This window comes from Solanum verrucosum, unplaced genomic scaffold (assembly GCF_900185275.1).
Source record: "Solanum verrucosum unplaced genomic scaffold, falcon-dt-bn FXZP01000199.1, whole genome shotgun sequence".
Taxonomy (NCBI): Eukaryota; Viridiplantae; Streptophyta; class Magnoliopsida; order Solanales; family Solanaceae; genus Solanum; species Solanum verrucosum.
The window spans coordinates 988,309-1,002,832 of record NW_026020049.1 but is presented as its reverse complement, the minus strand read 5'-3'; the positions used below and the strand labels follow the sequence as shown (position 1 = coordinate 1,002,832).

At 33.7% G+C, this 14,524-nt stretch overlaps 2 protein-coding genes across 2 annotated transcripts; both read left to right on the top strand.

Annotated features, from left to right (window-relative positions):
- The first annotated feature begins 3,358 nt into the window (after positions 1–3,358).
- LOC125823110 (uncharacterized) lies at positions 3,359–4,325 on the top strand. The gene is made up of 3 exons (XM_049502534.1): positions 3,359–3,745; positions 3,980–4,210; positions 4,290–4,325. The coding sequence occupies exons 1-3, from the start codon at positions 3,359–3,361 to the stop codon at positions 4,323–4,325; spliced, it is 654 nt and encodes a 217-aa protein (XP_049358491.1).
- Positions 4,326–11,026: 6,701 nt separating this feature from the next.
- LOC125823184 (acid phosphatase 1-like) lies at positions 11,027–14,243 on the top strand. The gene is made up of 3 exons (XM_049502604.1): positions 11,027–11,503; positions 11,739–11,948; positions 13,957–14,243. The coding sequence occupies exons 1-3, from the start codon at positions 11,100–11,102 to the stop codon at positions 14,132–14,134; spliced, it is 792 nt and encodes a 263-aa protein (XP_049358561.1). The 5' UTR covers positions 11,027–11,099; the 3' UTR covers positions 14,135–14,243.
- The last annotated feature ends 281 nt before the right edge of the window (positions 14,244–14,524 follow it).

The window sequence follows — 14,524 nt, the reverse complement described above, 5'->3', positions numbered from 1 at the left end:
AATCAAGAGAACCAAGAACCATATTAAAAATGGCTTTCTAGTTCGTACTTAAAAATGGACAACTTCCATTCTTAAGACGGACTAAAAATCCAGAGTCAAGATGGCAAATGATCCGAATCAAGAGGCATGCCAATAGTGACAAAGTCATAGCCACAAGAAGGACAAGGTTCCAACAAGAGTGCCAAGTGATCAAACAATCCGTATAAGTGGGCCAGTTACACAAGAGTCTTTAACATCTTAAAGGATACCAACACGACAATGCAAAGTGACAAGAGGTAACCAAGGTACCAAGATCAACTTTCAGATATACCAATAGTTAAAAGAGTGCAAGTACAAGTTTATACGCAAACCTCAGTTCTTTAGCACAAAAACAGTCCAACACAACTTCACGAGTTCAAATCGTAGACCAACTAGCGTATCAAAGTCTTCAACTCGTACACGAGGATATACAACCTTAAAAAATGAATTCAATAACTTATTTACTTTCTAGTAGCTCAATAATGATGGCGTAACACAGGGTTATCATCACAAGTAAGTCTAGCCTGTACAAATACGACTATACTCCAAAAACAACAATTCTACCCAATAAAAGCATTTCATGTCGCAACTTAGATTTGAAACAGAAAACGGCCAAAATGGAATTTATATCCTTCATAAAAGATGTAGGTACATCTCTTAAGCTTGCAAATAATCAAGAATCACCGCAAAATACACTTTGTACAAAAAGATATAATCAAAACACTAACAGTTAAACATATAGGATTTCAAATTCCAGAATATGGACAGAACATGTCATATGTTGCGACCCTTATTTCGCAGTCATAAAAGCTAAATTAGAGTTTACCATAAACAGAAGAGTTGTAGGTATAGGAATCAGCTTTCCAAATCATATTTATTCACCGAAAAAGGAGTTATACAGAACGAGAAATTCTAAAAGTACTAAACATGACTCAGATAAAAAAAAAAAAAGATTACTCACCAAAAGGTAGGATGTCTCGACTTCCAGCTAGAAGGACCAAGGTTTTCTCTTGTGATTTTGATGAACAACTGGTTAGAAAATGTTCTTAGGTTCTTGGACTTCAGTTCCAAACGAAAATCACAAGAGGAGGTGTGATAATATAGTCTTAAGAGTGATGCTTAGTCACATATACAACTGTCACTAAAAGGTGCTGCCCCAAATTATTGTGTGCTGCCCAAAATGTATACATATACACCTATATGTATATAATTGATACCAACACTTTCAATTCATATGAAATTTTAATTAGAAAAATTACGTAAATACCCCCATACAATACCTTAAATTATGAGCACAATTTATTTTAAGCAAGGTTGCAAATATCACAAAATTTCAAGTTCCCAAATTAAGTAGGCGTTTGGCCATGCGATACCATATCATGATATGGTATCGTGAGATGGAATCAGCGTTTGGACATGCGATTTTACGCTGATTTCATCTCGTGATTCCATATTATCCAAAAACCATGATATGGAATTATATGGTAATTCTATATCATGATTTGAGATATTTAATACAAAAATTGATCCACGAGTTTATATTTTGTTAAAACAACTCCACATTTATATCTACTAACCATTTATTTCATATGTAAATAAATTTATAATCACATCATTACTTTTTAAAATTTATTATTCTCACCGGCATAAAATTTATTATTCTCACCAACATATAGTCACTTTAACTCACACCAACCGATTGTTAAAGTGATGAAATATTTATGGTCTATAAGCATGAAAATATAGTTGCGGATGATATTGACCAACAAATGGCTCAAAGTAACAATGTTGGTTCGTCTTCTCGATCACATGATTGAGAAATGCAAGTTCAACGTGAGAAAATTATCCATACTATATGAGAGGATTATATTAAAGACTAGTACACTACAATTTATGTTCAGTTTTAAAAAAAAAATTAAAGTTAGATGAAACAATTACTTAAGTGGAGAACAAATAGCTTTGTAATAATTTATTATGCGATTTTATAAATTTTTGTTTATTTGATAAGATTGAATAAACAATTGAGGCTATTTTAATAGTTTTACAACTTATAAGATTTTTATGTTTGTGAGAAAATATACAACACAAAAATTTCATATCGCATGTCCAAATAAACCTTTAATTTCATCTCATGATTCCATATCATGATACCATATCGTATGGCCAAACGGGCCCTAAGAGTAAAACATATTGTAATAATTAAGAAATGATGCATCGACATGCAAGAGTTGGTCTAGTATTTTAGAGGTGTTACAGAATATCTGATCTTATTGGCCGAAACCATTCCCTTCCTTGGGGAGTTGCTTGAAGATGTTGAGCTTCCTGTCAAGTCAATTCTCAAGGAGATGGAATCGATGAGTGGTGAAAGCTTACGGCAATATCTCTGAGCTTAATTGTGAAAATCTATAGAAGCCTCTTCCTCAAGGGTGTGTAGCACAGGAATTTTGCCTTGTGACGCCTTGTTGTTTTGAAAGGTGTTCGTTTGTTAGCATTTTAATATTAATATTTTATTATATTAATTTGCACCTCTGTCCGTTTGGCAGAATCTATACTTACTATGTGAGGTGAGCATGTGGCATGCATTTTAGGAGTTACAATCCTCGCTCCTAATGTGACATTTCATCTACTGTCAGTTAGGCTTTATTGCCATTCTTCATTAGTGATTAATGTTGTAGATAACGTTGGGAAGTTATGGTCTTTGTGTAGCATCTTCCTTTTGTCCGTTGAGTCTTTGCACGTTGGTGGCCTTTAGTTGCCCACTTTACTTCACTCTTTATTCCCCATTATTCTTTGTAACATATGTAACTCCTAAGACCATTATCTTCACTATTTACTACACCATTATCTTCTTATTCATGGCTAGGAAGACTTCTTCTAGTATAAATAGTGGTGGTCTTCATTTGGTTTGAAAAATACAATACAACAAGAAAATATAGAGTGTATAAGGTTTGTCAAAAAGAGAGTTCTTATTAGTTGAAGGGAGGTGTTCTTTTTTGTGGAGCTTTGGACTCAACTCTTGTCCAGATTTGTTGAGTTATACTTTGTGAAGGCTGTTGTATCCTGGAGGGGACAAGTCAAGAGGACTACTGCTGGACCGGTGAAAACATTTGCTGCAGTGGGCTTGAATCTCCTTAAAGAGAGCGAGATATCCGCGCCTCAGCCTGAAGAGATTTATTTCTTCATTTTTTATTTTCAATTGTAATCTTGTATTTTTGTTATCTTGTAAGTTTTCACTAACAATTTTAAGGAGATTCATCATGGCTACAATTGAAAAAACCACGGATGTCAAGATGGGAGACCTTAACAAGCCATTTCGGTTCAATGGTAACCATTTTAAGACATGGAAGGAACTTACTCTAGTGCAAAGAAAATTTGGAAAGCGTTGCAGAGTAAGTATGATACCGAAGAGGCTGGAGCGAAAAAATATGCGGCTAGTAGATTTTTTCGTTTCCAAATGGTGGACAACAAATCAGTGGTAGACCAAGCTCAAGCCTTTATAATGATTGTTGGAGAGCTAAGGTCCGAGGAGGTAAAAATTGGAGATAACCTTATTGTTTGTGGCATAGTAGATAAACTTCCACCTTCTTGGAAGGAATTTCAAAAAACTATGCGCCACAAACAAAAGGAAACCTCTTTTGAAACCTTGATAATGAAAATTCGCATGGAAGAAGAGGTAAGGGGCCAAGATGCACTTTTACAAACAGAAGAGAACAACATCACAACGAAGGTAAATTTAATTACTTCAAATAATGCTACTCCTGAAACTCACAAAAATACTTCTTTGAAGCCTAAGAAGAAAAAATTCAAGAAAAATAATGGTAGACCTCCCAAGAAAAATAATGGTGAAAATAACCAAGCACAAAATCAACAAGTTCAAGACAAAGGACCGTGCTTTGTTTGTGGCAAGAGTGGGCATATTGCTCGATTTTGCAGATTTCGGAAACGTGGTCCTAACCCTCAGGCAAACGTTACCGAAGAACCTTTTGTGGCGGTGATTACCGACATAAACATGGTTGAGAATGTTGATGGATGGTGGGCTGATTCTGGTGCAAACCGTCATGTCTGTTATGACAAAGACTGGTTTAAGAAATATACTCATTTTGAGGAGCCCAAAACCATCATGCTTGGTGATGCTCACACTACTCAAGTGCTTGGAAAGGGAGATGTTGAATTGTGTTTTACTTCTGGAAGGGTATTAACTTTGAAAGATGTACTTTATACTCCTTCTATGAGGAAAAAATTGATGTCTAGTTTTCTTCTTAATAAAGCAGGCTTTAAACAGATTATTGAACCTGATCAATATATAATAGTGAAGAAGGGTATTTTTGTGGGAAAGGGGCATGCATGTGATGGGATGTTCAAATTGAATGTTGAAATAAATAAAACTTCTACTTCTGTTTACATGCTTTCTTCTACCAATTTTTGGCATGCTCGTTTGTGTCATATTAATGACCATTATGTTGGAATCATGAGTAGTTTAGGATTAATACCAATGATTAAAAAGAATTTTGAAAAGTGTGAGGCTTGTAGTAAAGCCAAGATCACTAAAAGGCCTCATTTTCAAGTTGAAAGAAAAACTGATTTGTTAGAATTAGTTCATACTGATATTTGTGAACTTGATGGAATTTTAACTCGTGGAGGTAATAGATATTTTATCACTTTCATAGATGATTTTTCTAAGTTTACATATGTTTACTTGATGAAAAATAAAAGTGATGCTTTTGAAAATTTCAAAACTTACCTCCATGAGGTTGAAAATCAGTTTGGAAGAAAAATAAAAAGAATTAGAAGTGATAGAGGCCGTGAATATGAGTCAAATGAGTTTAATTCTTTTGTTAGATCATTGGGAATAATTCATGAAACTACTCCTCCTTACTCTCCTTCATCTAATGGAGTAGCGGAAAGGAAAAATAGAACTTTGGTTGAATTGACTAATGTCATGCTTATTGAGTCATATGCACCTTTAAATTTTTGGAGTGAAGCTATTTTAACTGCTTGTTATGTGTTAAATCGTGTGCCTCATAAAAAGTCTAAATTGACACCTTTTGAATTGTGAAAAGGTTACAAGCCAAGTTTGGGATATCTAAGAGTTTGGGGTTGTCTAGCCTTTGTGAGGCTAATGGATCCCAAGATTACAAAGTTGGGTAAGAAAGTTACTACTTGTGCGTTCTTGGTTATGCTTCAAATAGTACAACCTATAGATTTTTTAATCTTGAAGATAATATTGTGATAGAATCGGGTGATGTTATTTTTCATGAGAATAAATTTCCTTTTGATTCTAAAAATAGTGAGGGTTAAAGGATTGAACAAAATATTTTGTCACTACCTAGTTCTTCTACTTCTACTTTGAAAAATAAAGACGTTGATGATTTTGAGTTAAGAAGAAGTAAAAGAGCTAGAGTAGAAAAAGATTTTGGTCATGATTTTTATGTGTTTAATGTTGGAGATGACCCTCTCACTTTGAAAGAAGCATTATCTTCACATGATTCTATATTTTGGAAAGAGGCTGTAAATGTTGAAATGGAATCACTAATTTCTAATAAAACTTGGAAACTAGTTGATTTACCACCGGGTTGTAAAACAATTGGTTGCAAATGTGTCTTAAGAAAAAAGTTGAAACCGGATGGTTCTATTGATAAATATAAGGCTAGACTAGTTGCAAAAGGTTTTAAACAACTAGAAGGCCTAAAATTTTTTGATACTTTTTCACCGGTAACAAGAATTACATCCATAAGACTTTTAATTGCTATGGCTGCAATTTTTGATTTGCAAATTCATCAAATGGATGTAAAAACTGCTTTTTTAAATGGAGACCTAAATGAGGAAATTTATATGGATCAACCCGAGTCTTTTGTTGAAGCAGGCCAAGAAAGCAAAGTATGTAAACTTACTAAATCCCTATATGGCTTGAAACAGGCACCTAAGCAATGGCATGAAAAATTTGATTCCTGCATGATTGAAAATGGTTTTAAAACAAATGAGTGTGATAAGTGCATATATCATAAGTCTTGAAATAATTCACATGTGATTATTTGCCTATATGTTGATGATTTATTGATCTTTAGCTCTAACATGAATGTTATTGATGAAGCTAAGAATATTCTTAGAAGTCATTTTGATATGAAAGATCTTGGTGAGGCAAATTTTATTCTTGGAATAAAAATAACAAGAACATGTAATGGAATTTTCCTTGACCAGTCAGATTATGTTGAGAAATTTTTGAAAAGATATAACTTTCTTGATTGCAAGCATAGTGCTACTCCTTTTGATTCAAGTGTTCACTTATTTCCTGTTGAAAGTGAAAATGATGTAATAAATCAAAAGGAATATGCTAGCATAATCGGAAGTTTGAGGTATGTGACTGATTGCACTAGGCCTGATATTGCATATGCAGTAGGAGTACTTGGTAGGTTTACAAGCAAGCCAGGTAATGAACATTGGCATGCTGTAACAAGAGTTATGAGATATTTAATTGGAACGAAAAATTGTGGTTTGTTCTATAAAAAATATCCTGCTGTACTTGAAGGCTTTTGTGATGCAGATTGGAACACTTTATTAGGTGATTCATGTTCTACCACTGGTTATGTCTTTACTTTAGGTGGTGGTGCTATTTGTTGGAGATCAAAAAAGCAAACTATAATTGCTAACTCTACCATGGAGGCTGAACTAATTGCTTTAGCTTCAGCTAGTGAGGAAGCGAATTGGTTAAGAGATTTATTATTTCAAACACCTTATTTTGAAAAACTAATTCCTTCTATTTTAATTCATTGTGATAGCACCGCTACGATTGGTAGAGTTCAAAATCGTTATTACAACGGTAAATCCAGACCTATGAGGAGGAAACACAGTAATGTAAGATCATATTTGACAAATGGTACCATTAATGTTGATTATGTCAAATCTTGTGATAATCTTGCAGATCCTCTTACTAAGGCCTTAACAAGAGAAAAAGTCTGGAGCACATCGAGGGGGATGGGATTGAAGCCTACAAATCCTTGAGTCATATATGAGGAAACCCAACCTGGGGACTAGAGATCCTATAACCAGGTTCAAAGGGAAAAACTAATCATATGATGACTTGTTGTGAAAAATACACTATCTTTTTATTTCCTCCCTATGATGTGAGTGCATTGTTTCCTGTAGTATGTGAAGGTTGAGTTGATAAAACTCTTAATGAATATCTGTAGCCCATATGGGTGGAGTGTTAAACTTACAGGAGCACTCTCGACAGATTTCACCTATGTGATGTGTGGAAGTAGGTCGCTTCCTATGAGAATTTGGCTTATTCTCGAAAGCACTCATGAAATCGGGATAGCACATGGCCATAACGTGTTGGCTTTAAAGCTCATGTCAACACCTTGATTATTATGTGTGAGCAATGATATTTTATTTCCCTTAAGCAGTCATAGTTCAAGTCTGAGACCACTACGACTCTGGAGTAAAAGTTATTGTTTCACTAAGTGGGGGTTCAATGCAGAGCACACCTTCATTATGCATAGTAGTCTTCCTTCAGCTGATAGACTCTCTAATATAATATTAAAATGAGTGGGGGATTGTTGGTTTGTTAGCATTTTAATATTAATATTTTATTATATTAATTTGCACCTCTGTCCGTTTGGCAGAATCTATACTTACTATGTGAGGTGAGCATGTGGCATGCATTTTAGGAGTTACAATCCTCGCTCCTAATGTGACATTTCATCTACTGTCAGTTAGGCTTTATTGCCATTCTTCATTAGTGATTAATGTTGTAGATAACGTTGGGAAGTTATGGTCTTTGTGTAGCATCTTCCTTTTGTCCGTTGAGTCTTTGCACGTTGGTGGCCTTTAGTTGCCCACTTTACTTCACTCTTTATTCCCCATTATTCTTTGTAACATATGTAACTCCTAAGACCATTATCTTCACTATTTACTACACCATTATCTTCTTATTCATGGCTAGGAAGACTTCTTCTAGTATAAATAGTGGTGGTCTTCATTTGGTTTGAAAAATACAATACAACAAGAAAATATAGAGTGTATAAGGTTTGTCAAAAAGAGAGTTCTTATTAGTTGAAGGGATGTGTTCTTTTTTGTGGAGCTTTGGACTCAACTCTTGTCCAGATTTGTTGAGTTATACTTTGTGAATGCTGTTGTATCCTGGAGGGGACAAGTCAAGAGGACTACTGCTGGACCGGTGAAAACATTTGCTGCAGTGGGCTTGAATCTCCTTAAAGAGAGCGAGATATCCGCGCCTCAGCCTGAAGAGACTTATTTCTTCATTTTTTATTTTCAATTGTAATCTTGTATTTTTGTTATCTTGTAAGTTTTCACTAACAAAAGGTAATGAGCACCTTGCAGCATTCTGCCGTTCCTAGCCCTCTATACGGAGATATCAGGGCACATATACAGCATTTGGCAGGACCGGACACTCATTGTGGGACGATACCATGTTTTCCCTACTTAAGAGTTGTGCACAGAGCTCGGAAATCTGAGAGTATTGGCGATAGTTTTGTAGCTGAGTATTTAAGGACCTTTGTAGCATAGAAAGAATAGCCTCTTGTTGAGATGTATATACATGGTGTGGCCTTACCTCTTTTTGTCCTGTAGATGGGAGGCAATTTTGTTGAAAAGGAAAGAGAAACGAGTATACTGCTATTGTCAACAGTTTAAAAGTATTTTTCTAAGCTCTCACAGTAGGAGAAGTCGTTATTGTTTTGCTACCCCAAAGTTGTCGCCTTTTATGTTTAAACCATAATTTGATGTTAAGTTAAATGAATGACTACAAATTCTCATTATATATTTACTGTTTTTGATGTTGCTAATGCTATCTCTAGTGTATTCACAATCTCTACGTTCTACCAAATTAATAATTCATAAATGAGAAGGGTGTTGTTACTAATTAACCTTTTTAATACACTCTGGATATGTTTATCCATCAGTAACAAAGATTAATAATGTAGGAATATTTGTGGAACGTTATAGTATTTGTACTTTTAAAAAGAATTGATTCAAGGGTAAAATAATTTTTTTAAAATTAATTCTATCTTTATTTGTAAATTGACAAGTAACATTGGGATGGAAGGCTTAACATTTTTTTAATTACATTTTTCATTCATTTTTACTTGTTCAATATTGTTTTGAAGAGCAATTAATAGAAGCATTCGTTTAATATAATAAACTCAATGTTTTAAAATTACTCAATTTGTCTAGATTTACTTGTTAAATTTTGACTTGCTATATTTATCAAAGGAAATAATATTCACTCTGCTCCAACTTATATGACTTATTTTTCTTTTTTGTCATTTAAAAAAAAATGACACATTTCTTCATTTGGTAAGAATTTAGCTTTAAAATGTCTATGTTACCCTCAATGAAGTGATTTACAGTCACACAAACAACTTGACTAATTATTGTGTGACTATAAATCACTTAAAGTATCATTCTTAGCAGAAAACATCCTTCAAGTATTTAAAAGTGAACAATTTTCATCCTTCTTTTTTAATTTATCAGAAAACTAACAGATCCCACAAAAATCAAGTCATTCCTTCCTAATTATTGTTCTTAGATACGCCAAAAATATTGTCGAGAACTTTTTTGATAATTGAGTTTAGTATTATGCAAAATCTTAATTTGAATGTTTTTTCATTTATTTTTCATGTATTTTGATATTTAAAATATTATTAGTTGAAATATGTTTCTTCTCAATTGAATATGCTAGAAGCGCCGTTTGTTGGAGACTTCCGCTTCTAATAATGTAGAAAGAACTCAAATGCGAGACATAATCAATATTTTGATCACTTCACTATCAGATTGGCCCAAAAAATTATTGATCTAAATACAGTTTGGCCATGAAAAAGGTAAAGATAATTAAGCTCCAGCTTCTTTCTGTTACTAAATGAGAAAAATAGCAGATCATGTACCCTCACACCTTCCAAACATTTTTTTATTTTCTTAAGCAATAATTTTTAAGATTTTAAATATTTTTTTTAGGAACTTCTTATAACAAGTAATGAAATTATGTAGGAAAACTTTTGTTGATAGTCACGTGAACTACTCATGTTTTTGTAGGTTCCCTTAGTTTTTTGACGATATCTAACAGAGGGATGAAAATTACTCACTTTTAAATACCTGAAGAATGTTTTCTGCTAAAAATGATACTTTAAGGATGTAACTTAAGTTTGAGGTATAATTGAAGGATGTTTTTGGCCAAAAACTCTATTTTCTGGCATAAGTTTTAGAAATCTTTTTTTCTTAAATTTCGTGTCAAATCAAACATAAGTCATAAATTGGGAGATAGTGAGTAATAAATATAGTGAGTTTACTATTTTATTCTTATTAATTGATATTCCATTTGTCCCTAATTACATATCCACTTTTGAATTGACACACTTATTAAGAAAACAATGATTGATATAGTGAGTTTACCATTTTACCTTTATTAATAATGAAGTGGATGAATTAAAATTTTAAAATTTTCAAGAAGCTCTATATTTTTCAAAGTAATTAATTAAGAATATAATAGTTATAATTTTTTTTGTCCTTTCATAATTTATTAAAATGAATAAATAAAAAATGAAAATTGGACAAGTAATTAGAAACAAAGGGACAATATAGTAGAATTATTTTTATTCTTTCTTGCTTTGTCAAAAATGAGAAATAAATATAGAAATCAAATTAAAATGAGTAAATTCGAAGATGATTTGAGGACTCCCTCTGTTTTGGAAAAGAAAAAGAGTAGAATTATAGGCAACATAAGAATGAGCGCGCCCAATCCAACAGAATGAAGTAATGTGATTGGCCCCGCCAACACTCACGTCTCCTGTGCCTTGTGACATATTCTCCATTGACTCCATTACTTTCTTCCTTCCTCTTCTCTCATTTTCTCTCTATCTTCTTCCCTTTTCTCCATCTGCATCGAAAATCGCAGCTGAACTATTATCTACATATTTCATTTTACTTTCTCAAAGGGAAAAAGAAAAGCAAAGAATCTCTGCAAAAACCCGAAACCCCATCAAGCATCTCTTCCTATTCCTTCTTTTTATCTCTTTAAGAACAACCCCTTAATCCTATAGGGAGGATTTTGTCTTGCAGAACTTTAAATGAGAATTTTGGGAATTTCCATTTTCTTGATTCTGTTTACTTTTGCTTTTGCAAATGAAGATTTGAATACCCATGTGGTTGATAGGCCATTGATTGTTGAGTTTTTTGAAAATAATGAACCCCATTTGAAGAGAACGCTTCATTTAGAGTGTACAAGTTGGAGGTTTGCTGTGGAGGCTAATAATTTAAGCCCATGGAAGATAATTCCACAGGAATGTGCTGATTATGTGAGACAGTATATTACTGGTGGGGCTTATAAGATGGAGATTGATAGAGTTTCCAGTGAAGCTGGAGCCTTTGCTGAAAGCATGAAATTGGGGGAAGATGGAAAAGATGTCTGGATTTTTGATGTTGATGAGACTTTGCTTTCCAATCTTCCTTATTATTCCCAACATGGTTATGGGTACGAGTCTCATTAATATTTCCATGTTTGGGCTCACCTCGACTAATTAAACACCTGGTTCAATCCACAAACACAAATGTTGAATTGGGTTGTCTTTTTACAATCAGAAATGGAACTTTGTTTATTATACTTGAAGTTATATTTCAGTTTTTTTGAGCATTGTTCAATGTGTTCTTGTATGCTACTGATCATTTTTGTTGATTTTCTGATAAGGTATTTTGGGGGTTATTTGTAGGTCGGAGGTTTTTGATAGTGTGGAATTCGATAAATGGGTTGAGAAGGGAGTGGCACCAGCAATTGGATCAAGTTTGAAGCTTTATCAAGATGTTATGAGGCTAGGATTCAAAGTTTTCTTGTTGACTGGGCGTAGCGAAAGACACAGAATTGTTACAGTGGAGAATTTGATGAATGCTGGGTTTCAGGATTGGGACAAACTCATATTGAGGTGAGTTATAAGTTATAACTGCTTCAGATTTTATATCAATGGAAATGAGTTATGAAATTTTGAAAATGGAAAATTAGCTATGAAATGAGTCATTTATAACTTGAAATTTTGAAAATGGAATTAGCTATGAGATATGAGACATCAAGACTGAATTTTGAATCTTCCCCGTTGGCATGGTATATGGTCTGTTTTGGTAATGCTTCCCATCTAGGTCATAGCCAATCGATGTCTCAATCCCAAAATAGTTAAAGATCAATTGGATGAATGATCTGCATCTATTCGGTTCCATTTGATTCTTTTTAGTTTTGTATGGGAAATCAGAGATACTTCAAAATTAGCACCCTTATTTAAGTGGTGATCTTTCTAACTTAGGAAGAATCAAACAGTTTCTCCTTAAGAATAAATTTAGTTAGAGGGAAGTTTGATGAGTACTTCATCATTTACTCAAAACAGTAGTTGCTTTTGCATTATTGCTATGCTTAGTTGGTCTTAAGTTATTGCTTTGCATATATTATACTCTCTGATCTTAATCCGGGGATTGGAGTTGAAATTTATTTGTCAGTAAAATTTTATCCAAGAATTCGACATGGCAATAATTTTCCAGGAACTTGATTAACTTTACTTGGTCTATAGAAGGTAGCTTTAAAGGCATGTTGAGGAACCAAAACTCCTGAAAGTAACAATTATAGGTCTAATAATTCCTACTTTGGAAAAATATCCACATGACAACCTCCCCACATATGTAGCCTTACCTAGATGATATAGAGGTGCTAAGATTATAAGAGTTCACGTTCAAATTGCACCAATATTCCATTTCCATCTTAAATGTCGGTATTCTCCATACTTAGTAAACTAAAGAATGCCATTTATTTTCTAGTTGGTGATATTAATATTTGATATATCTCCTTTATCAAGGACAGCAAAACATGTCTTTCGCTTGACCAAAATGAAAACAGAAATAGATAACTCCAGAACTCAAGAAGAAATAGGAACAATTCTAGCGATAATAATCCATGGAGGGTAAGGTTTTAAACAAATAAAATCAGATAGTTTTAGAGCTTGAGTAGCATGTGCAGAAGAGCTTTGCTTCTTGATACACCTAAATCATTGCTGTTAGTGTGTCTCTCTTTCCATCTCTCTCTGCATATGGAAATTCTTTTCCAGGTAGAAGTATTTGAGTATAAAAGTATTAGGGTCAAGTATTTAAAATCTGCATGAGGCCCCTTTAAGGGAGTAAGAAGTGGAGTATTTGCCTTATAATGTAATGACAGTTATCAACTAGATAGGCAAATCCATCAGAATGGTTATTGGAAGGAATATGATGAAATAAAACCAGAAAAAGTAGAAAAGTAAAAAAAACTCTTATTCATTCTATAGTTCTGAGATCTTTTGATATCTGCAACTAGTCCCCATGACTTCAAAACGGAAAAGAGACTCCAGATTTCTCAATCAAATTGCATATTATTCATCTAGGTGAACCTATAGCAAATATATTTAGTTTTGTGTTTTAATTGACAAGTTTACCATATCGCATACTACTTCATTGACAATCTGCAGATTGCAAAGGGGCAGGGCGGGGGCGAAGCAAGGCAGAGAAAAACTCAACTTACTCTAACAGAACTAGGACAGTCAACTCCAACTGTCCTTAGACCTTATAGATAGGCAAAAGTCACCCCCTCTCCTTAGAGTCAAGTGGCTTTCACTCCTTCAAATCCATTTCTGAAAATTTTAAATGGGGCAGTGCAGGTGGCATGTCATCTAGTCCATTTGTAATTTTCTTAATCAAATTTATTACTCCTAGTAGTTTATTGTTGTCCCTCAGGTTTGTGCCGTAATACAAGAAATATTTCTACCAGTTTTTTGGGCTTCACTTTACTATCTCACCTCTAAAATTCTACTGGTTTTGTTTTACGCTTGTTGATTAGTTATATAAGAAGCTTCCCTTACCTATATTTGTTAATGTAGGGTGACAACATGTTAAAATTCTGGATTAATGTTTGTTATACAGGGGATCAGAGGATCATGGCAAATCAGCCACAATTTATAAATCAGAGAAAAGGAATGAGATGGTAGAAGAGGGGTTGAGAATAGCGGGCAACTCTGGAGATCAGTGGAGTGATCTGTTAGGCTCCTCTGCATCAATTCGTTCTTTCAAGCTTCCTAACCCAATGTACTACATTCCTTGACATCCCCAATAATTTTTCTGCTGCAAATAATGGAAACATACTTCTTTGAACAAGAAAATCCATGAATTAACTAATGTAACCATGTCATAATGGGTGCAGTTGTGCACAATCCTCATCTCTCTCTGATTGCTTTATACTTCTACTAACATATATAGATTGACAAGAACAAAATATAACTTCCTCTATTGTGAAAGTTGATCCTTTTTTTAAAAAAGAAGTGAGAGACCCAAACTTGTGACTACCTTAACCCCTAATGGGAACTGGAACTAAATTGTGCCATAAAATTTTTTACTCCCTTCGTTTCAATTTGTTTGTCTGGTGTTTGACAAGTAAGCATAAATTATTGTATGAAAAACGTTTTGTATAATCTAGACAAACACTATATGAGAG